Source organism: Urocampus carinirostris, chromosome 7 (genome assembly GCF_059441175.1).
Source record: "Urocampus carinirostris isolate Australia breed hairy pipefish chromosome 7, RoL_Ucar_1.0, whole genome shotgun sequence".
Classification (NCBI taxonomy): Eukaryota; Metazoa; Chordata; class Actinopteri; order Syngnathiformes; family Syngnathidae; genus Urocampus; species Urocampus carinirostris.
In genome coordinates, this window is record NC_142355.1 from 2,422,501 (window position 1) to 2,447,881 (window position 25,381).

Consider the following 25,381-nt stretch of genomic DNA (forward strand, 5'->3'; position numbering starts at 1 on the left):
TTTGTACATACACTAGCCGCACCTGTGTATAAGCCGCATGCGCCCACATTTAAACATGTAACACAAACACAAAATTAACCCAAACCCGACTTTGAGTCCCGCGATTGAAACCGAATGTCCTTTATTAAAGTATACAGTCCAAAAATCACAGCCGGCAAAATGAACGGAAAATGATACCGGTACTTAAGGTTTGATGCAGACCGGCAGAGTCCGGGTCCCGTTGAAAGTAATCCAAGGAAAAAAGTGTATATTTCCAAAGGTAAGGGTGGGAAAATATATCAGATGAACACATTTACTCAACTCCTTTTTCTTTAACCGACTTTTTATCCCCTCTTCTTTCCTTGTCTGTCTCTCACCTTTAGCGGTCCCCACTTAAACTCGGCACCCCGCGTTTGTTCCGCCCCTCATTTTTCGTTCCCACGTGCAAAACATATCAGAATAAGTGTCTAAAATAAATACAAATAAATACATTACAAAAATATACAGTTGCAAATACATATTATTCATGGGTTACAGATATTTACAAAGAAAGACGGTACACCGAGAGAGTTTTCAAAGCTTTAATAATAATAATATAGCTTTGACAGGGCAGTTAATGGTAGCAACACTCGAGCGCCGATAGCGGCCGTTGGAAAAATGACATAAAATGGCCGCATCACTGAATAAGCCTTTTGTTAACCTTAAATTGCAGTTTTGCGGGGAAAAACTTTACTAAATCATCTAATTTTGATAATTAAGACTGCAGGAATAAAATATAAATATAATCTCGATATCCTACCCAGTGTATGGTTCGAATTGCACGTTTTTGAAGGATAAAAAGGGGCTGGAATCAACTGTTGTAATGATTGCCCCAGACTTCTGCACAATATGTAAACAGGAATGGAGAACCCAATCGCGTGACGTACTCACAGTTTATTAGGGAGAGGAGGAATGCACGCACACTCGATCGGGAGATCGATGGTCGCGGAAGTGGATTGAAATCCGAAAAAAAGGAGTTGTCAAAATCAAACAGATCAGACCAAAAATAAAACAGAATCGAACTCAGGAAAATTCACAGAACTAGGCATTTCACACAGAATTTAACAGGAGACGCTCTGACAACCAGGCAACTCGCGAGACCCCGTTTAAGTCAGTGGGCGGGGTCAATTTGGGCGCAACCGTGACAGAAACTGGCACCACACGGCGAGGACCAATTGAGCGCCACGGCAACCATGACAACAACGGACTCAATAAGTATGGCAGTACTAGAGAACAATATACTAAATACAATGCATTATAGTTTCAAATGAATTTGGCTGTATTCATAATTGAAATGCGTTTAGATACTTTAGTTTGTATGTGTCTGATGTGTAATTAGAGGAAACACCAGGATCAAAATTAATCTGAATAAAATACCAGCAGCAGCACGGCGGTGCAGTGGTTAGCGCTTGTGCGGCACAGTTCATGTCATGGGAACCTGTCGTGGGTTCAAATCCAGCTCCAGACTTCCTGTGCGGAGTTTGTATGTTCTCCCCGTGCTTGCGTGGGTTTCCTCCGGGCACTCCGGTTTCCTCCCACATTCCAAAGACATGCATTTCAGGTGAATTGGCCGGTCCAAATTGTCCCTAGGTGTGACTGAGCGAATGAGTTGTCTGTCCCTGTGTGCCCTGTGATTGCCTGGCAACCAGTTCAGGGTGTCCCCTGCCCACTGCCCGGAGATGGCTGGGATGGGCTCCAGCCCCCCCGCGACCCTAATGAGGATAAGCGGTACGGCTGATGAGGGCAGCACGGCGGCGCAGTGGTTAGCACATATGCGGCACAGTTCAAGTCATGGGAATCTCCTGCGTGGGTTCAAATCCAGCTCCAGGCTTCCTGTGCAGAGTATGTATGTTCTCCCCGTGCTCGCGTGGGTTTCTTCCGGGCACTCCAGTTTCCTCCCACATTCCAAAAACATGCATTTCAGGTGGATTGGCCGGTCCAAATTGTCCCTAGGTGCGAATGAGCGAATGAGTTGTCTGTCCCCGTGTGCCCTGCGATTGGCTGGCAACCAGTTCAGGGTGTCCCCTGCCCACTGCCCGATGATTGCTGGGATGGGCTCCAGCACCCCCGCGACCCTACTGAGGATAAGCGGTGCAGCTAATGAGATGAGATGAGAAAATACCAGCAATGTAATAAACAATGTAAAAGACAATGGACAACATAAACATATATTATAGTAAAACAACACTTAGGTTTAAAATGTTAGATGATAAATCTTAAATTTGTTGAATATTGGTTTACTAACCCTGTTTTATTTCTATTTTTTTTATTGGCCAGTCATTCTGTAAATTTTGTTGATAAACCTATCATTAGTCACCATATGTACTTTTATGCTCACTCCTCGGGTTTTAGAATCAACCTGAATTTGTCTTTGTATCAGATTTCATGGTTTAAAGCAGGGGTGTCAAACTCGTTTGAACTCGGGGGCCACACCATAGAACAAACATTCTGTCGGGGGCCGGACTAGTAGATAAAAGAGAAAGAAAAAGAGAGATAAAGAAATAGGAGAAAGATGGAGGGAAAAGGAGAAAAATTGTGACAAAGAAAGAAAAAGAGAGAGAGGGAGAGAAGCAAAAGAGATAGAAAGAGAAGTCATGAGAGAGGGGGAAAGAAATGGAGAGGAAGAAAGGAATCCAAAGAGAAAGAGAAAAACAGAAGGAGAGAAAAGAGAAAGGAAAGCACGAAGAGAAAAGAGAGAAAAGGAAAAAAGGAAATTAGAGCAAAATAAGTAAAAAAGACACAGAGAAAGAAAGAGACAAAGAGCAACAAAGAAAGAGAAAAAGAGTGACACAGAGAGACACAGAGAGTGAAAGAGACAGAGACAGAGAGTGGGAGAAAAATGGGTGGAAAAGAGAGAGAGAGAGAGAGAGAGAGAGAGAGATAAATAAATACAAGTAGGGAGAGAGAGGGCGGGACAAAAAAAGAAAAAGAAAAAGAGGGGGAGAGCGTGAGAAACAAAAGAGGTAAAAAGTCGTGAGAGAGAGGGAAAAAAATGGAGAGGAAGAAAGAAATCCAAAGAAAAATGGAAAGACAGAAGGAGAGAAAAGAGAAAAGAGAAAAGAAAGCGCGAAGGGTAGGAAGAGAGAAAGAGAAAAGAGAGAAAAGGAAAAAAGGAGGTTAGAGCAAAAGAGGTAAAAAGACACAGAGAGAGAAAGAGACAAAGAGCAACAAAGGAAGAGAAAAAAGACACACAGAGTGAAAAAACACAGAGTAGGAGAAAAGGGGTGGAAAAGAAAGAGAGAGAGAAAAATAAATACAAGTACAGTGTCTTTGTGAGAGGCACCTGGCTTTGGCAAAATCAAGTTGACATATTTCAAACTGCAGCTCATTTTACTCTCGCATTTGTTGAGTGTTGTCTCGCAGGCTGGATTCAATTCACTATTTTTCATTTTGGTATTTTTTTCTTTTTGTTCTATTTCCCTCCTTCCTTTAAGTCATTTTGTGCATAATCTTACATAATATTTGGTCATGTTGGGATGAAAGAAGCAAAAACAACCTGAAGAGCCGTTTAGGACCCGAAAGAGCCGGTTCCTTTTAGTGAGACGAGCCGAAGAAGCCGGTTCTCGAAAAACTCTACTGACTTGACTCAACTTTGTTATACTTCGACCTTAACTTTAACTTTGACTTAATTCGCTTCTCAATTAGCAATTTTGAGCCCTGATTTTTGTGAGCTGACTAGATGTTCTTGTGCGCGATTGCACCTTAGAGGGAACATTAGTGACAGGCAAAATGAAAACGTTTTAGAACTCCTTTTACCTTTTCTCAACGTGTTAGTGGAATCTTCCATCTGTAAGTGTATAAATATGTCTTGTTGGCGCTTTGCCAGGGCGGCTTCATGCCTCTCAGACTGTCATGCCGACATCATTGTGCACCTGGACGGATAAAACAAACACAGGAAGTCACATGGGCACGGAAATAATTGAAATTAAAGCAATGGCAAGCATAAAATCCAGCATACACTACCGTATAAATGTTTCTGGTCGCTTAAGAATTCCCTAATATTTTAAGGAAAATCACTGGGGGATTTTTTTCAATGAGGATAACAATAAACTAATCAGAAATGGGGCAGCATGGCGGCGCGGTGGTTAGCCCGTGTTCTGAAGTCATGGGTTCCAATCTAGCTACCAACCTTCCTGTGCGGAGTTTGCATGTTCTCCCGTGCACAAGAAAATCTATCCAGCGCATTTTTACCTCTAAGCTGCGTGTGTGCGCAATTGAGCACTATCCAGAGCTTTTCCGCGCACAAGAAAATCTAGCCAGCTCACAAAAATCAGGGATCGAAATTGCTAATTAAGAAGCGAATTAAGTCAGGGTTACAGTGCATGAAGGTAAAAATACACAGGTTCCCCTGACGTTGTGTTCGAAATGCTGTATTTTGAAGTCCAGGTCGAAGTAGAACGAAGTTGAGTAAAGCCAGTAGAGTTTTTCGAGAACCGGCTTCTTTGGCTCGGCTCACTAAAAAGAACCGGCTCTTTCAGTTCCAAAACGGCTCTTCAGGTTGTTGTTGCTTCTTTCATCCCTATATGACCATGTAAAATTATGCACAAAATGACTTAAAGGAAGGGGGAATAGAACAAATAAGAAAAAAAATACCAAAATGAAAAAGTAGTGAAAAGCTGAGAAAAAAAGAAACAAAAGGAAGAGAAAAAAGAAGGAAAATTTCAGAAAAAAAGCCAGAAAAAAGAAAAGAAAGAAACAAAGGAAAAAAAATAAATAGAGAACAAAAAGAATCAAGTAACAGCTAGGAAAAAATAATCACAATGAGATTTTTTTAAAGGAATTAAAAAAAAATTGTAAAAACAGGGAAAAAAAAGAAAAAGTTTGTGTTGCATTCAAACAATTTTCTATAATACCAAGTTAATCTTGTTGCCAACATTGTACTTTCACTAAAAAAATTGATTAAACACAGTTGTGTATCGTGCAACTGACTAAATAAGCCCCCAAAAATGTTAGTATTATGCGACAAAAGATACCAGGAAAAAAAAGAAATGGAAATCCAGTGAAAGAATTGTAAAAACAAATGACGTTTGTAGGCCATCGTACATGAGTCAATTCATTCAAAAGTGAAAAAAAAATCTGCATTGCCAGAAATTCAGCAAAATGTCAAGTTTTTGACATGTTTGATAATGACTTAGTTGCCACACTTGGGATTGCTGTTGCTCACTGTGGTTTCAAGCGTTGCTCAGATCCGTGGAAAATTACAGGGAACATTGGTGACACCAAACCTTTGAACAGTGATGTTTGTTTTGAAGAAAATGAAAGCAGTCTCCTTCTTATGCAAATTCCCACCACAGATACAGACAGTGACTAAGAAGGTGGAGGTGGAAATTGAGGAAAACATCAATGCCACCACCATGGAGGGCCTGGTGGCAAACATCACCAAGGAACCGCAGTTTACCGTCAAAAAGACCTTGCAGTTCAAGAGCGGAATGAATGTCTTGGGTGTGTATGAATTTCAAAATTCGGATTCAATTTTTTCCAGATTCGCAATCGGTTCCCCTGTCCACTTCCATTGTCCCGATTTGATGGTCATGTGATTTTCTCTCCAGGTCTGATTGGTTTCTTCATTGCGTTCGGCATCTGCATGGGCAAGATGGGGGAGAGGGCCAGACTGATGATTGAGTTCTTCAACATTCTCAATGAGATTGTGATGAAACTTGTCATCATGATCATGTGGTTAGTATGGAGGAAAAACATTTTCAATGTTGCAATATTATCCCCTCATAAGAACCATTTAACATACCGTATTTTCCGCACTATAAGGCGCACCGGGTTGTAGGGCGCACCCCGAAAAAATCGTTTTTGGTCCTATATTTGACATACATAAGGCGCACCGGATTATAAGGCGCTACAATGGGAATGTCGACAAAACAGTCGGATGGTTCAGTCCAACTTATTACCCCCTTAACATTCCCAAAGCTTGCAAAGACGCAAATACGTGTCGAGAACACGTGCGGATGCGGTGTCCGTAAGATGTCACTCAAATGCATCGTTCCATCATTCGGAAGGTTAAAGTCTTGGGATTCAAGAAATGCCAACCATTCCTTAGTTTCTATTTTCTTTTTCGCTCGCAACTTTACCGTGCATATGGCAATAAACACTTGGAAGTGAGTTTAATTTAAAAATAGACACTCCATTCCATCCATTATCTGCACCGCTTATCACAGAAACATCGAGTTCAGTCTGAAACAAGATACAGGGAAAATTTATAGCCGGAGTAGCTCACCGAAGTCGTTGTGTTCAATAATAATGTGCAGCCATGGTCCTCTTATATTTGTGAGTGTAGTAAATCCAGGAGAATAAAATATTTACAAATACAGAATGGTAAAAAATGCTTTCCCTATGCCGTCAACCACGTACTATTCACATTCATCTTTTTCGACCAATTGTAGGCTTTGTTTTGCCACTTAAGCCAATGCCAGCCTGTGAATGATAAAAAGGATCCGCCCCTTGACCTCCGAATAACTTTAGCCAATAGTGATCGATTCAACTGATGATTGACACAACTTTTTCGGCCAATTGCAGGCTTTGTTTTGCCGTTTAAGCCAATGCCAGCCTGTAAATGATAAAAAAGATCCACCCCTTGACCTCCGAATAACTTTAGCCAATAGTGATCGATTCAAATGATGATTGACACATTGGTTAGCCAATGAAACGCCGGTAAATAAATCCTAGCATACACCGCGGACTACTTGGCGTTCGGGGGAAAATCTAGTCGGCGGCTGCAAGTTAGTTGGAAAACTTAATATTGATCCATAAATAAGGCGCACTGTATTATAAGGCGCATGGTCAGCTTTTGAAAAAAAATAAAGGCTTTTAGGTGCGCCTTATAGTGCGGAAAATACGGTATGCCATATTTCAGGCTTCAAACGTGTATGGATAAAAAAATGTAAAACATTTTCTAAGAATCACCGTACTCCGTATGTTATTTGTGTCTCAAATTTGGCTTCCTGCAAACGCTAAATTGGTTTTTCAATAGTTTTCTTTTATAGAGGGCTTTCTTATTGCCAAGAGCAGCTAATATTTGTCTTATGCGCTGATAGTCCCACCCCAACTGTGTATGCATAGAATAGAATAGAATATACCTTTATTGTCATTGTTACAACATGGGTTGAATATATTGTGACAACGAAATTGGATGTGGCACTCCAGGTCCACGTTTTACAGTGGAGATAAAGAAAACAAAGAAGATAAAGGAACAAAGAAGATGTTTGTACTGTCCTTGTTGCATAGACTTTGTTTTCCTCCGGAGGGGGGTGTATGAGGGGGTGAGGGACAGACAGAGATGGCCGGATTCAAGTAGAAGTTTGATCTTATTGTACACACGGTCCAGTGTTTTTTCCCTAATTGCTCAGTCCATGTATTGAATGAATTTGGGAAGTACAGTCGTTAAGCATGCTTGATTAAAGTCTCCGGCGACGATAAAATCTCCGTCGGGGTGTGCAAGCTGCTGTTTATTGATAGCAGCGGGCAGGAGATTTAGCCCTATGCTAACGTTTGCATCCGGTGGAACGTTAGCATGCGATGGAACGTAAACAGCAACCACAATGACCACAGCTCTCTCGGTAGATAGAAGGGTCTACACGATACTGCTAGAAACTCGATATCGAGTGAGCAATGTGTGTCACTGATTCGGCTGTTATTGCAGCGCATAATCCCCCACCCCTGTTTTTACTGGAGTCTTCGTCTCGGCCATGCCGGTGAAGCGTGCGTCCTGCTAGTTCGACTGCGGCGTCGGGGAAGCCAAGACTCCGTGATGACAAAAATACTGCAATTTCGGACGAAGCTGTTGGTAGCGATCCGCAGCTCAAATTTGCTCATTTTGTGGACGATGGATCTGGCGTTGGTCAGGAACATGCTTGGAAGCGCTGGTCTGTGTGGTCGTCTTCTTGGTCCGACCGGCAGCCTTTTACTTTTGCTCCGTCGTTGTCGGCAGGCAGATCACCCAGGGAGATCCGATGGTCTCTGCATATCCCTCGGGATGTTGTGGATGTTATTGTAGTTGTGAAAGGAGTCGAAGGGAAAACATGAGGGATGAAAGAACACTGAAAAATAAAAGAAGAACTGGAGCCGCCATTATTCAACGTGGTCATGCTTCTCTGATTAGTTTTCCCATTTTGAGCCAAAGGTTTAAAGCGACAGTCAGGTCTAGGTAGGTATGCAGTTGTTTTATGCCCTGTCCGTTTTAATATTGTTGCTCACACAGTTCTCTGGGAGATGTGTGAATCATTCCATCTCTGAACTTTTGCTCAATTTTATTCAGTGTGGTCTTTGGTCTTCATAATCCTGTCTCTTCTCTATTTGTATATTTCACAGACACTGAGCCCATAACAGTGCAGGTGCAATCAAATTGAAACTTAATTGTTAGTTATTTAGGTGGACATTGAAAAAATCATCAGGGAACCTTCTTAAGTCAGTTGGCTGAGCTGAGAGAACAGGGGGCCAATATTTTCAATCATCTCCTTATAAATCTAAAATAAAATGCTAAAAATAATTTGGTGCCACTTACTGAACACCACAAAATCTCATACTGAACACCACAAAAACTTCAGGACTTCAGGAGGAAAGGCAGGATCCCAGCACCACTCATTATAAAAGGAGATTGTGTAGAGAGTCCACTCTTTCAAATTCCTGGGTGTGCACATTTTCGATGACCTCTCCTAGCCTGCAAACACCAGAGCGGTGGTAGGGAAGGCCCAGCAGCGACTCAATTTCCTGAGAGTGCTTAGGAAAAATCATCTGAAACAGCAGCTGCTAGTGTCCTTTTACAAAGCCACAGTGGAGAGCATGTTAACATACTGCATTATGGTGTCGCATGCTGGGTGCACGGCAGCAGACAGGAAAATGCTTCATACGGTCATCAACACAGCCCTTGCTCTCTACCCAGTCCGGAGGACATTGCCTGCTCTCGCTACCTCAGCAGAGCAGGACTTTTCTCACCTCGACCACTGCCTCCGGCCGGCGCTACACGTCACACAAAACAAAAACAAACAGACTTAGAGACAGTTTCTTCCCCAGAGCCATTACCACCCTTAACACACACCACACAGAGAAAACTGAAACTCTTGCAAACACACTACCTCATACAGATGTCAAATTGTATTCATGCCTATGCTCACTTTGCACAATGTTGACTATTTTTTTGCACTTAACACATATTGCACTAATACGATCCCAAAACTGTATGTAACATCCTACATGCACAGATTTCTTGTGTAAATATTGTGTAAATTATAACCTTATCTTCTTTGTTCCTATATCTTCTTTGTTTTCTTTTATCCTCACTGTTAAATGTGGTCCTGGAGTGCCATGTCCAATTTCGTTGTCACAATATGTTCAACCCATTTACAATGACAATAAAGGTATGTTCTATTCTATCCTATTTGATTCTATCCTATTCTATTCTTATTCTGTTCACACCAGTTTTAATATTTTCAGTTTGAAGCCTGAAATGTGGCAAAATGGCAAAAAGGGACAATACTTTTGCTCGGAACTGTCAATAAAACTTTTTTACTCTTACAGGTATTCTCCCTTTGGCATTGCCTGCCTGATCTGCGGTAAGATCATCTCCATCAAAGATTTGGAAGTGGTGGCTCGGCAACTGGGAATGTACATGATCACCGTGATCGTCGGTCTCATCATCCACGGAGCAATCTTCCTGCCCAGTATCTATTTTGTTATCGTCAGGAAAAACCCCTTCAAGTTCTTCCTGGGGATCTTCCAGGCCTGGATCACTGCCCTGGGAACGGCCTCAAGGTCTGTGATGCAGCCCGCAGATGTCCAAAGACAGCTGTGTTTTCCACCTATCATCAATTTAGAATCTTTTTGCCCTCAGTGCTGGAACACTGCCCGTTACTTTCCGCTGTCTGGAGGAAAATTTGGGAATTGACAAGAGAGTCACTCGTTTTGTGCTCCCGGTCGGCGCCACCATCAACATGGACGGGACGGCTCTGTATGAAGCTGTGGCTGCCATCTTCATTGCCCAGATGAACGGTGTCCACCTGGACCCCGGTCAGATTGTGACTGTTAGGTCAGAAATGCATGCTTATATTCACTACTTCCAGTCAGGCCTTAAGAAAGTAGGAAATGTCTCTTTATGTTACTTTCTTTGAAGTCTAGTCTTAGTCCCTGACGAGTGTTGGGTGTGTTACTGAAAAAAAAACAGTGGTGAGCAATGTTCCCTCTAAGCTACGTGTGTGCGCAATTGCGCACTCCCTGCACATTCTCAGCGCACAAGAAAATCTAGCCAGCTCGCAAAAATCAGGGCTCCAAATTGCTAATTAAGAAGCGAATTAAGTCAAAGTTACAGTGCATGAAGGTAAAAATACATAGGTTCCCCTGACGCTGTGTCTTAAATGCGGTATTTTGAAGTCGAGTCAAAGTAGAAGGAAGTTGAGTAAAATTAGTAGAGTTTTTCTAGAACCGGCTTCTTCGGCTCGGCTCACTGAAAGGAACCGGCTCTTTCGGGTCCTAAACTTCTCTTCAGGTTGTTTTTGCTTCTTTAATCCCTACACGACCAAATGTTATGTAAAGTTGTGCACAAAATGACGTAAAGGATGGGGGGGATTAGAGAAAAGAAGAAAAAAATTACCAAAAAGACAAAGTAGTGAAAAGCTGAGAAAAAAAATAAACAAAAGGAAGAGGAAAATAAAAAAAAATTCAGAAAAAAAGCCAGAAAAAAAAGAAACAAAGGAAAAAAAGTAAATAGAGAACAAAAAGAAAAAAGTAACACCTAGGAAAAAATAAACACAATGAGATTTTTTCAAAGGAATTAAAAAAAACAGGGAAAAAGAAGAAAAAGTTTGTGTTGCATTCAAATAATTTCCAATTATATCAAGTCAATCTTGTTGCCAACATTGAACTTGAAGAATTGTAAAAACAAACGACGTTTGTAGGCCCTGCAACCTTTGCAATCGTACATGAGTCAATTCATTCAAAAGAGAAAAATAATTTTGCATTGCCGCAAACTCAGCAAAATGTCAAGTTTTGGACATGTTTGGTAATGAATCAGTTGCCACACTTGGGATAACTGTTGCTCACTGTTGTTTCAAGCGTTGCTCACCGACTTTGTGTGAACGCTCAGACCCGTAAGGAAAATGACAGGGAACATTGGTGGACATGAATATGACAAATAATCTCTTTTAGAATTTAGATCACGTTTTGCTTGCTTTTCAATATCAAGTAAGTTTGAGTTGCTGCTATCCAAGATCGCACACTTCAGAACCTTCTTTATGTTATTTTTTCTTCCCCATTTTAAAAAAACTCAGTCCTTTGATTTTGTATTTCTGTGTCTTTATCCAGTCTCACAGCCACTCTGGCCAGTGTTGGAGCCGCCAGTATTCCCAGTGCTGGATTGGTGACCATGCTCTTGATCCTGACTGCTGTGGGCTTGCCAACTCAGGACATCAGTCTGCTAGTAGCTGTGGACTGGCTTCTGTGAGTGGATTTTAAGTTTTGTTTCGAATAACAGAACAGAAAAATGTCTAAAAAAAAAAAATAATAATAAAAAAAAAAAATCCTTCATCTTATCAGTAGTGGGCCGTGCATTTCACACCTAGGCCTTCAGTAAAGGCCTTAGGTGATGTGTCACTCACGAATAAACCAGCTCTATATATATATATATATATATATATATATATATATATATATATATATATATATATATATATATATATATATATATATATATATATATATATATATATATATATATATATATATATGTATATGTATATGTATATGTAGAAATAACTTTTGTTGTATTGAAATTCCTGCTGAAATATGTTGTATAGTTTTTGTGTAAGTGTCCTGCAATGATGAGTCCAACAGTACCACCTCCTGGTATGGGGTAGGGTTTGGTTTGGCTTTTGACTTTGCGACCGGAAGGTGGGGGTTGTTGGCAGTCTAACAGTGCGCTGCCAACGGTAAGACACGATCTGACTTAAAGGGAGGGGGAAATAGAACAAAGAAGAAAAAAATACCAAAATGAAAAAGTGGTGAAAAGCTGAGAAAAAAAGAAACAAAAGGAAGAGGAAAAAGAAGGAAAAATTCAGGAAAAAAGCCAGAAAAAAAGAAACATGTGTTTAGCACATGGTAAGCTTCTCTGCTGGCTTTGATCTCGTTGGCAGCTCTTTGTAGACTGCCCTAAACATAACAAAGAGCTTTCTTTTCAGTTTACATAAAAATATATTTTAGAATATCAACCATCACAATACATTTTAACAAGATACTTTTAACAAGAGATCGTATAGTGGTTTTACGTTTACAATGATTTCAACACATTTTTTGTGTTTTGAAGTCAAGGTCAAAGTCGAACGAAGTTAAGTAAAGTCGGTAGAGTCTTTTGAGAACCGGCTTTGTTGGCTCGGTTCACTAAAAGGAACCGGCTCTCTCGGGTCTCAAACGGCTCTTCAGGTTGTTTTTGCTTCTTTCATCCCTATATGACCAAATATGATGTAAAATTATGGACAAAATGACTTAAAGGAAGGGGGGAATAGAATGAAAAAGAAAAAAATACCAAACCGAAAAAGTAGTGAAAAGTTGAGAATTTATATTATATTATATTTTTTTCTTTTTTTTTCTTCCTTTAAGTCATTTTGTGCATAATTTTACATAATATTTGGTCATGTTGGGATGAAAGAAGCAAAAACAACCCGAAGAGCCGTTTAGGACCTGAAAAAGCCGGTTCCGTTTAGTGAGCCGAGCCGAAGAAGCCGGTTCTCGACAAACTCTACTGACTTTACTCAACTTCGTTGTACTTCGGCTCGACTTCAAAATACCGCATTTAGGACACAACGTCAGGGGAACCCTTGTATTTTTACCTTCATGCACTGTAACTTTGACTTAATTTGCTTCTTAATCAGTCATTTTGAGCCCTGATTTTTGTGAGCTGGCTAGATTTTCTTGTGCGCTGAGAACGTAGCTTAGAGGGAACACTTCATATAACCCAAAGGAATTTGCTACTCAGACCAAGTTTCTTCTCCTCACGCATTCTGTCTCCACAGGGATCGATTCAGGACCTCGGTGAATGTCGTCGGCGACTCGTACGGTGCAGGCATCGTGTACCACATGTCCAAGGCGGAGCTGGAAGAGCTCGACGCCCACGCGGCCAAATCGGACGACATGGAAATGACGAAAACCCAATCGTATTACGACGAGATGAAGAACCACCACGAAAACACTTCCAACCAGTGCGTCTTAACGCCTACCGCAAACGCTAACAATTCGGTGGTAGTAGATGAGTGCAAGGTACAACTAATACCTTCTGATGTAGAGACTTGCATATAACCATCCCTTTTCTTGCATGCCACCTCTATGATTTGCCTCTTTGTGTAACTAAGGTTGGGTAGGGTTACTTTAACGGGATTACTTTCAATTACTTTTGGATTACTCCAATACTAAATATGCTAATAAAAGGCAAAAAAAAAATATATCAATAAAATGACGACTCACAACACGTGGTAAGCTTTCTCTCCTGGCTTTGATCTCTTTGATCTCCGGCAAAACGGACATCAAATGCGACAGAAACAAAATGAAAATGAATCCAAACAGCTTGCCAACATCATTTTTGCCGTTAGCATCACTTTTTAGCATGTATCTGTTAGCATAACTCATCAACATGAGGCTATTAGCATTATTTGTAAATATGAATTCGTTGAAATATAGCCATTACCAAAAAATCTTAGCATGAGGCAGTTAGCATTTAGCCGTTAGCATCACTTTTTAGCATTTAGCTATTAGCATAACGCATCAACATGTACCCATTAGCAAAGTTTGTAAATATGAAGTTGTTAAAATATAGCCATTACCAAAATTATTTAGCATGAAGAAGTTAGTATTAAGCTGTTAGCATCACTTTTTAGCATGTATCTGTTAGCAGAACTCATCAACATGAGTCCATTAGCATAATTTGTAATTATGGAGTCGATAAAATATTGCCATTACCAAAATCTTTTAGCATGAGGAAGTTAGCATTTAGCCGTTAGCATCACTTTTTAGCATGTATCTGTTAGCATAACTCATCAACATGAGGCCATTAGCATTATTTGTGAATATGAATTTGTTAAAATATTGCCATTACCAATTTTTTTTAGCATGAGGCAGTTAGCATTTAGCCGTTAGCATCAATTTTTAGCATGTAGCTATTAGCATAACTCATCAACATGAGCCCATAAGCATAATTTGTAATTATGAAGTCGATAAAATATTGCCATTACCAAAATTTTTTAGCATGAAGAAGTTAGAATTTAGCCGTTTGCATCACTTTTAAGTATGTCCATTAGCATAACTCATCAACATGGACCCATTAGCATAGTTTGTAAATATGAAGTTGTTAAAATATAGCCATTACCAAAAATATCTAGCATGAAGAAGTTAGCATTTAGCCGTTAGCATCACTTTTAAGTATGTAACCATTAGCATAACTCATTAACATGAACCCATTAGCATAATTTGTAAATATGATGTTGTTTAAATATAGCCATTACCAAAAATATTTAGCATGAGGAAGTTAGCATTTAGCCGTTAGCATCACTTTTAAGTATGTAACCATTAGCATAACTCATTAACATGAATCCATTAGCATAATTTGTAAATATGATGTTGTTAAAATATAGCCATTACCAAAAATATTTAGCATGAGGACGTTAGCATTTAGCCGTTAGCATCACTTTTAAGTATGTAACCATTAGCATAACTCATTAACATGAATCCATTAGCATAATTTGTAAATATGATGTTGTTAAAATATAGCCATTACCAAAAATATTTAGCATGAAGAAGTTAGCATTTAGCCGTTAGCATCACTTTTAAGTATGTAACCATTAGCATAACTCATTAACATGAATCCATTAGCATAATTTGTAGATATGATGTTGTTAAAATATAGCCATTACCAAAAATATCTAGCATGAGGAAGTTAGCATTTAGCCGTTAGCATCACTTTTAAGTATGTAACCATTAGCATAACTCATTAACATGAACCCATTAGCATAATTTGTAAATATGATGTTGTTAAAATATAGCCATTACCAAAAATATCTAGCATGAGGAAGTTAGCATTTAGCCGTTAGCATCACTTTTAAGTATGTAACCATTAGCATAACTCATTAACATGAATCCATTAGCATAATTTGTAAATATGATGTTGTTAAAATATAGCCATTACCAAAAATATTTAGCATGAGGAAGTTAGCATTTAGCCGTTAGCATCACTTTTAAGTATGTAACCATTAGCATAACTCATTAACATGAATCCATTAGCATAATTTGTAAATATGATGTTGTTAAAATATAGCCATTACCAAAAATATTTAGCATGAGGAAGTTAGCATTTAGCCGTTAGCATCACTTTTAAGTATGTAACCATTAGCATAACTCATTAACATGAAACCATTAGCATAATTTGTAAATATGATGTTGTTAAAATATAGCCATTACCAAAAATATTTAGCATGAAGAAGTTAGCATTTAGCCGATAGCATCACTTTTAAGTATGTAACCATTAGCATAACTCATTAACATGAATCCATTAGCATAATTTGTATATATGATGTTGTTAAAATATAGCCATTACCAAAAATATTTAGCATGAGGAAGTTAGCATTTGGCCGTTAGCATCACTTTTAAGTATGTACCCATTAGCATAACTCATTAACATGAATCCATTAGCATAATTCGTAAATATGATGTTGTTAAAATATAGCCGTTACCAAAAATATTTAGCATGAGGAAGTTAGCATTTAGCCGTTAGCATCACTTTTAAGTATGTAACCATTAGCATAACTCATTAACATGAATCCATTAGCATAATTTGTATATATGATGTTGTTAAAATATAGCCATTACCAAAAATATTTAGCATGAGGAAGTTAGCATTTGGCCGTTAGCATCACTTTTAAGTATGTACCCATTAGCATAACTCATTAACATGAACCATTAGCATAATTCGTAAATATGATGTTGTTAAAATATAGCCGTTACCAAAAATATTTAGCATGAGGAAGTTAGCATTTAGCCGTTAGCATCACTTTTAAGTATGTAACCATTAGCATAACTCATTAACATGAATCCATTAGCATAATTCGTAAATATGATGTTGTTAAAATATAGCCATTACCAAAAATATTTAGCATGAGGAAGTTAGCATTTAGCCGTTAGCATCACTTTTAAGTATGTAACCATTAGCATAACTCATTAACATGAATCCATTAGCATAATTTGTAAATATGATGTTGTTAAAATATAGCCATTACCAAAAATATTTAGCATGAGGAAGTTAGCATTTGGCCGTTAGCATCACTTTTAAGTATGTACCCATTAGCATAACTCATTAACATGAACCATTAGCATAATTCGTAAATATGATGTTGTTAAAATATAGCCGTTACCAAAAATATTTAGCATGAGGAAGTTAGCATTTAGCCGTTAGCATCACTTTTAAGTATGTATCCATTAGCATAACTTATTAACATGAATCCATTAGCATAATTCGTAAATATGATGTTGTTAAAATATAGCCATTACCAAAAATATTTAGCATGAGGAAGTTAGCATTTGGCCGTTAGCATCACTTTTAAGTATGTAACCATTAGCATAACTCATTAACATGAATCCATTAGCATAATTTGTAAATATGATGTTGTTAAAATATAGCCATTACCAAAAATATTTAGCATGAGGAAGTTAGCATTTAGCCGTTAGCATCACTTTTAAGTATGTAACCATTAGCATAACTCATTAACATGAACCCATTAGCATAATTTGTAAATATGATGTTGTTAAAATATAGCCATTACCAAAAATATTTAGCATGAGGAAGTTAGCATTTAGCCGTTAGCATCACTTTTAAGTATGTATCCATTAGCATAACTTATTAACATGAATCCATTAGCATAATTCGTAAATATGATGTTGTTAAAATATAGCCATTACCAAAAATATTTAGCATGAGGAAGTTAGCATTTAGCCGTTAGCATCAGTTTTAAGTATATAACCATTAGCATAACTCATTAACATGAATCCATTAGCATAATTTGTAAATATGATGTTGTTAAAATATAGCCATTACCAAAAATATTTAGCATGAGGAAGTTAGCATTTAGCCGTTAGCATCACTTTTAAGTATGTAACCATTAGCATAACTCATTAACATGAACCCATTAGCATAATTTGTAAATATGATGTTGTTAAAATATAGCCATTACCAAAAATATTTAGCATGAGGAAGTTAGCATTTGGCCGTTAGCATCACTTTTAAGTATGTACCCATTAGCATAACTCATTAACATGAACCATTAGCATAATTCGTAAATATGATGTTGTTAAAATATAGCCGTTACCCAAAATATTTAGCATGAGGAAGTTAGCATTTAGCCGTTAGCATCACTTTTAAGTATGTAACCATTAGCATAACTCATTAACATGAATCCATTAGCATAATTCGTAAATATGATGTTGTTAAAATATAGCCATTACCAAAAATATTTAGCATGAGGAAGTTAGCATTTAGCCGTTAGCATCACTTTTAAGTATGTAACCATTAGCATAACTCATTAACATGAATCCATTAGCATAATTTGTAAATATGATGTTGTTAAAATATAGCCATTACCAAAAATATTTAGCATGAGGAAGTTAGCATTTGGCCGTTAGCATCACTTTTAAGTATGTACCCATTAGCATAACTCATTAACATGAACCATTAGCATAATTCGTAAATATGATGTTGTTAAAATATAGCCGTTACCAAAAATATTTAGCATGAGGAAGTTAGCATTTAGCCGTTAGCATCACTTTTAAGTATGTATCCATTAGCATAACTCATTAACATGAATCCATTAGCATAATTCGTAAATATGATGTTGTTAAAATATAGCCATTACCAAAAATATTTAGCATGAGGAAGTTAGCATTTGGCCGTTAGCATCACTTTTAAGTATGTAACCATTAGCATAACTCATTAACATGAATCCATTAGCATAATTTGTAAATATGATGTTGTTAAAATATAGCCATTACCAAAAATATTTAGCATGAGGAAGTTAGCATTTAGCCGTTAGCATCACTTTTAAGTATGTAACCATTAGCATAACTCATTAACATGAACCCATTAGCATAATTTGTAAATATGATGTTGTTAAAATATAGCCATTACCAAAAATATTTAGCATGAGGAAGTTAGCATTTAGCCGTTAGCATCACTTTTAAGTATGTAACCATTAGCATAACTCATTAACATGAATCCATTAGCATAATTCGTAAATATGATGTTGTTAAAATATAGCCGTTACCAAAAATATTTAGCATGAGGAAGTTAGCATTTAGCCGTTAGCATCACTTTTAAGTATGTAACCATTAGCATAACTCATTAACATGAATCCATTAGCATAATTTGTATATATGATGTTGTTAAAATATAGCCATTACCAAAAATATTTAGCATGAGGAAGTTAGCATTTGGCCGTTAGCATCACTTTTAAGTATGTACCCATTAGCATAACTCATTAACATGAATCCATTAGCATAATTCGTAAATATGATGTTGTTTAAATATAGCCGTTACCAAAAATATTTAGCATGAGGAAGTTAGCATTTAGCCGTTAGCATCACTTTTAAGTATGTATCCATTAGCATAACTTATTAACATGAATCCATTAGCATAATTCGTAAATATGATGTTGTTAAAATATAGCCATTACCAAAAATATTTAGCATGAGGAAGTTAGCATTTAGCCGTTAGCATCACTTTTAAGTATATAACCATTAGCATAACTCATTAACATGAATCCATTAGCATAATTTGTAAATATGATGTTGTTAAAATATAGCCATTACCAAAAATATTTAGCATGAGGAAGTTAGCATTTAGCCGTTAGCATCACTTTTAAGTATGTAACCATTAGCATAACTCATTAACATGAATCCATTAGCATAATTTGTAAATATGATGTTGTTAAAATATAGCCATTACCAAAAATATTTAGCATGAGGAAGTTAGCATTTAGCCGTTAGCATCACTTTTAAGTATGTAACCATTAGCATAACTCATTAACATGAATCCATTAGCATAATTCGTAAATATGATGTTGTTAAAATATAGCCGTTACCAAAAATATTTAGCATGAGGAAGTTAGCATTTAGCCGTTAGCATCACTTTTAAGTATGTAACCATTAGCATAACTCATTAACATGAATCCATTAGCATAATTTGTAAATATGATGTTGTTAAAATATAGCCATTACCAAAAATATTTAGCATGAGGAAGTTAGCATTTGGCCGTTAGCATCACTTTTAAGTATGTACCCATTAGCATAACTCATTAACATGAACCATTAGCATAATTCGTAAATATGATGTTGTTAAAATATAGCCGTTACCAAAAATATTTAGCATGAGGAAGTTAGCATTTAGCCGTTAGCATCACTTTTAAGTATGTATCCATTAGCATAACTTATTAACATGAATCCATTAGCATAATTCGTAAATATGATGTTGTTAAAATATAGCCATTACCAAAAATATTTAGCATGAGGAAGTTAGCATTTGGCCGTTAGCATCACTTTTAAGTATGTAACCATTAGCATAACTCATTAACATGAATCCATTAGCATAATTTGTAAATATGATGTTGTTAAAATATAGCCATTACCAAAAATATTTAGCATGAGGAAGTTAGCATTTAGCCGTTAGCATCACTTTTAAGTATGTAACCATTAGCATAACTCATTAACATGAACCCATTAGCATAATTTGTAAATATGATGTTGTTAAAATATAGCCATTACCAAAAATATTTAGCATGAGGAAGTTAGCATTTAGCCGTTAGCATCACTTTTAAGTATGTATCCATTAGCATAACTTATTAACATGAATCCATTAGCATAATTCGTAAATATGATGTTGTTAAAATATAGCCATTACCAAAAATATTTAGCATGAGGAAGTTAGCATTTAGCCGTTAGCATCACTTTTAAGTATATAACCATTAGCATAACTCATTAACATGAATCCATTAGCATAATTTGTAAATATGATGTTGTTAAAATATAGCCATTACCAAAAATATTTAGCATGAGGAAGTTAGCATTTAGCCGTTAGCATCACTTTTAAGTATGTAACCATTAGCATAACTCATTAACATGAACCCATTAGCATAATTTGTAAATATGATGTTGTTAAAATATAGCCATTACCAAAAATATTTAGCATGAGGAAGTTAGCATTTAGCCGTTAGCATCACTTTTAAGTATATAACCATTAGCATAACTCATTAACATGAATCCATTAGCATAATTTGTAAATATGATGTTGTTAAAATATAGCCATTACCAAAAATATTTAGCATGAGGAAGTTAGCATTTAGCCGTTAGCATCACTTTTAAGTATGTAACCATTAGCATAACTCATTAACATGAACCCATTAGCATAATTTGTAAATATGATGTTGTTAAAATATAGCCATTACCAAAAATATTTAGCATGAGGAAGTTAGCATTTAGCCGTTAGCATCACTTTTAAGTATGTATCCATTAGCATAACTTATTAACATGAATCCATTAGCATAATTCGTAAATATGATGTTGTTAAAATATAGCCATTACCAAAAATATTTAGCATGAGGAAGTTAGCATTTAGCCGTTAGCATCACTTTTAAGTATGTAACCATTAGCATAACTCATTAACATGAACCATTAGCATAATTCGTAAATATGATGTTGTTAAAATATAGCCGTTACCCAAAATATTTAGCATGAGGAAGTTAGCATTTAGCCGTTAGCATCACTTTTAAGTATGTAACCATTAGCATAACTCATTAACATGAACCATTAGCATAATTCGTAAATATGATGTTGTTAAAATATAGCCGTTACCCAAAATATTTAGCATGAGGAAGTTAGCATTTAGCCGTTAGCATCACTTTTAAGTATGTATCCATTAGCATAACTTATTAACATGAATCCATTAGCATAATTCGTAAATATGATGTTGTTAAAATATAGCCATTACCAAAAATATTTAGCATGAGGAAGTTAGCATTTAGCCGTTAGCATCACTTTTAAGTATGTAACCATTAGCATAACTCATTAACATGAACCATTAGCATAATTCGTAAATATGATGTTGTTAAAATATAGCCGTTACCCAAAATATTTAGCATGAGGAAGTTAGCATTTAGCCGTTAGCATCACTTTTAAGTATGTAACCATTAGCATAACTCATTAACATGAACCCATTAGCATAATTTGTAAATATGATGTTGTTAAAATATAGCCATTACCAAAAATATTTAGCATGAGGAAGTTAGCATTTAGCCGTTAGCATCACTTTTAAGTATGTATCCATTAGCATAACTTATTAACATGAATCCATTAGCATAATTCGTAAATATGATGTTGTTAAAATATAGCCATTACCAAAAATATTTAGCATGAGGAAGTTAGCATTTAGCCGTTAGCATCACTTTTAAGTATGTAACCATTAGCATAACTCATTAACATGAACCATTAGCATAATTTGTAAATATGATGTTGTTAAAATATAGCCATTACCAAAAATATTTAGCATGAGGAAGTTAGCATTTAGCCGTTAGCATCACTTTTAAGTATGTATCCATTAGCATAACTTATTAACATGAATCCATTAGCATAATTCGTAAATATGATGTTGTTAAAATATAGCCATTACCAAAAATATTTAGCATGAGGAAGTTAGCATTTAGCCGTTAGCATCACTTTTAAGTATATAACCATTAGCATAACTCATTAACATGAATCCATTAGCATAATTTGTAAATATGATGTTGTTAAAATATAGCCATTACCAAAAATATTTAGCATGAGGAAGTTAGCATTTAGCCGTTAGCATCACTTTTAAGTATGTAACCATTAGCATAACTCATTAACATGAACCCATTAGCATAATTTGTAAATATGATGTTGTTAAAATATAGCCATTACCAAAAATATTTAGCATGAGGAAGTTAGCATTTAGCCGTTAGCATCACTTTTAAGTATATAACCATTAGCATAACTCATTAACATGAATCCATTAGCATAATTTGTAAATATGATGTTGTTAAAATATAGCCATTACCAAAAATATTTAGCATGAGGAAGTTAGCATTTAGCCGTTAGCATCACTTTTAAGTATGTAACCATTAGCATAACTCATTAACATGAACCCATTAGCATAATTTGTAAATATGATGTTGTTAAAATATAGCCATTACCAAAAATATTTAGCATGAGGAAGTTAGCATTTAGCCGTTAGCATCACTTTTAAGTATGTATCCATTAGCATAACTTATTAACATGAATCCATTAGCATAATTCGTAAATATGATGTTGTTAAAATATAGCCATTACCAAAAATATTTAGCATGAGGAAGTTAGCATTTAGCCGTTAGCATCACTTTTAAGTATGTAACCATTAGCATAACTCATTAACATGAACCCATTAGCATAATGGGTTCATGTTCCATTTTATTCATATTTAGTTTATTTTGTCTTCTATTAGCATATTTGGTATTGTAGTAATCCAAAAGTAATTGAAAGTAATCCCGTTAAAGTAACCCTACCCGACCCTGTGTGTAACACATTAACACTCCACCTTGACGTCCAATGCACGAGCGCAATGCATGCTGGTACATTTCGTGTTGTGAATTCAGGAAATGTCACTCGACGGCAAAAACTTGAGTAGCTTTTTCGGAAAAACTACAATTTTCAAGAGCTACCTATACATCGGGGGTCCGCAACCTATGACACGCGTGCCAGCAGTGGCACCAGGGTTCATTTGCGCTGTAAAAAGTGATGCTCAAAAATCTATGGGTCCCAAAATTTTGTGTTATTCGAATCTATCTAATCCAGGGGCGTCAAACTCATTTTAACTCGGGGGCCACACGATACAACAAACATTCTATCGGGGGCCGGACTAGTAGATTAAAGAGAAAGAAAAAGAGACATAAAGAGAAAGAGGGAGGGAAAAGGAGAAAGGGTGGGACAAAGAAAGAAAAAGAGAGAGAGGGAGAGAGCGTGAGAAACAAAAGATAAAAAAATCGTGAGAGAGGGGGAAAAGAAAGGGAGAGGAAGAAAGAAATCCAAAGAGAAATAGAAAGACGGAAGGAAAGAAAATAGAAAAGAAGGGTATGAAGAGAGAAGGGTATTTTATCTCCTTTTTTCTTTATTTTATCTCCTTCCCTCTCTCTCTTTCGTTCCCTCTTTTTCCTATCCTCTCTCTTTCTTTCCCATTTTTTATTCATCTTTCTCTTCCTTTCCACTTTCTCTTTTGCTCTTTCCTTCCTTTTCTCACTTTCTCTCTCCGTCTCACTCCTTTCTTTTTCTCTCTTTTCCATGCTCATTTTTGTTCTCCCTTTCTGTCTGTCTTTTTCTTTTGTCATTCTTTTGATTTTTTTTTCTCTTTCTCACTTAATTTTGCGAAGGGTATGAGGAAAGAAAGAGAAAAGAGAGAAAAGGAAAAAAGGAAGTTAGAGCAAAAGAGGTTAAAAGACACGGAGAGAGAAAGAGACAAAGAGCAACGAAGGAAGAGAAAAAGAGAGACACAGAGAGTGACAGAGACAGAATGGGAGAAACGGGGTGGAAAAGAGAGAGAGAGAGAGAGAGAGAAAGAGAGAGAGAGAGAGAGACAGAGAGAGAGAGAGAGAGAGAGAGAGAGAGAGAGAGAGAGAGAGAGAGAGAGAGAGAAAGAATGATAGAACAAAAGAGAGTGACAGAGATAGATAGAGATACAGATAGAGAGAGAGAGAAATAGGGAGGGAAAGAGAAAAAGAGAGAGAGAGAGAAAGAAAATAAGAAAGAGAGAGATAGCAATAAAGAGAGAAAGAAAACGAGATAAAAAAATAAAAAGGAAAAACAAAAGAAAAAGAGGGAGAAGAAGAAGAGGACGGATAAAGAAAGAGAGAACAAGAGACAAAAGAAAGAGAGAAGAGAAAAGAGAGTGAGAGAGAAAAATGAGTAAAAATGCAAGAGAAAGGGAAAGAGTGTGTCTTTGTGAGAGGCACCTGCCTGACAAAAAATTTGGAGTGCGGTAAATCTTTGTTAAAAAAAAAAGTAATCGGGTAATAATGACAATTTTGTGTCAAAAAAGTTGCGTCCCGGGGACGCACGTTGATTTGACACTATGCGTCCCCAGCAAAAATCATGTGTCTAGGACGCAGGGACGTGGGCAAACAAAGACACTGGTCCAGGTACGGCAAACAAACACAGACCCTAAAAAACCTTTGGCACTGCTGAAAACACCACCACTGAAGCAAGATATCACATTGCTCAATGCGTAGCAAACGATCTCGGTGTGGCACACCGATTTACAAGGACATTTGAAAGTGGCACCCCACACTGAAAAGACCCCTGCTCTACATCCATATTTAAAGACCGTTTTAATGAGACATTCTCCCCCTTTTCCTCGTCTGTCCCTGTCCCTCATGGACGCTCCCATATATCTAATTATAGACTTTTTTTCTCAATTATTAACAGTCACCTTTTCAAATCCAAAGATGGAAAATGTTGCCGATAATTAGTGGCGTATATCTTCCCCGGAAGCACAGTCGCTGAGTCATTATTTATGGTTTAAATCCGGCCCGCGATACAACCGTGAGAGAAGCACAAGAGGAAAACGAGCTGTGGCTTCAAATATTTCAGAGGTCACCAAAGCCAGTTAACACTTGCAAAACAATTGTGGTTGTATTTCTCCATTTCTCTCTGACTCACTTCATTTTTATTCATTTCTCTTTTTCTTTCTCCTGTTCACTCTCTCTTTCTCTCTCTTTTTCTCTATTTCTCTCTCACTCTCTAACTCTTTCTTTTTCTCTATCTTGCTCCCTTTCTATTTCTCTCTATGATTTACACTTTGATTCTCTTTCTAGTCTTCTCTTTCTTTCTCACCCTCTTTATTTCCCTTTATTTACCTCTCTCTCTCTCTCTCACCAAAATTTGTCTCTTTTTCTCCTGATGACTTATTCTTTCTGTCGTTTCACTTCTCTTCTGTTTATCTTTCTCTTTTTTCACTTTCTTTTTCTCTCTCTATTTATTTCCCCCTCCTTCTCCATTCATATCTCTATTCTGCCCTCTCTTTTTCTCTCACTGTTACTCAGTCTCACTTGTTCTCCCTATCTGTTTATCGTTCTCCCTTTCCCTCCCTCTCTTTCTCTCTCTTTTTCTCTTTTCTCTATTTCTCGCTTGCTCTCTAACTCTTTCTTTTTTTCTGTCTTGCTCCCTTTCTATTTTCTCTCTCTAATTTACACTTGGATTCTCTTTCTATTCCTCTCTTTCTGTCTCACCCTCTTTCTTTCCCTTTTTTGACCTCTCTCTCTCTCTCTCTCTGTATTTTTTCTTCTCCTGCTGATTCTTT

At 36.8% G+C, this 25,381-nt stretch overlaps 1 protein-coding gene across 2 annotated transcripts in view; it reads left to right on the top strand.

Moving 5' to 3' along the window:
- The window catches only part of LOC148362105 (excitatory amino acid transporter 2-like), a 105,484-nt gene that overhangs the window by 67,682 nt on the left and 12,421 nt on the right, over positions 1-25,381 (top strand). The window contains exons 5-10 of one of the 2 annotated variants that reach the window (XM_088339538.1): positions 5,313-5,460; positions 5,568-5,694; positions 9,541-9,774; positions 9,854-10,048; positions 11,320-11,454; positions 13,023-13,266. In XM_088339538.1, the coding sequence (XP_088195664.1) occupies positions 5,313-5,460; positions 5,568-5,694; positions 9,541-9,774; positions 9,854-10,048; positions 11,320-11,454; positions 13,023-13,266 (1,083 nt within the window). The remainder of the gene's footprint in view (positions 1-5,312; positions 5,461-5,567; positions 5,695-9,540; positions 9,775-9,853; positions 10,049-11,319; positions 11,455-13,022; positions 13,267-25,381) is intronic. The other variant, XM_088339539.1, reaches the window with a different exon arrangement.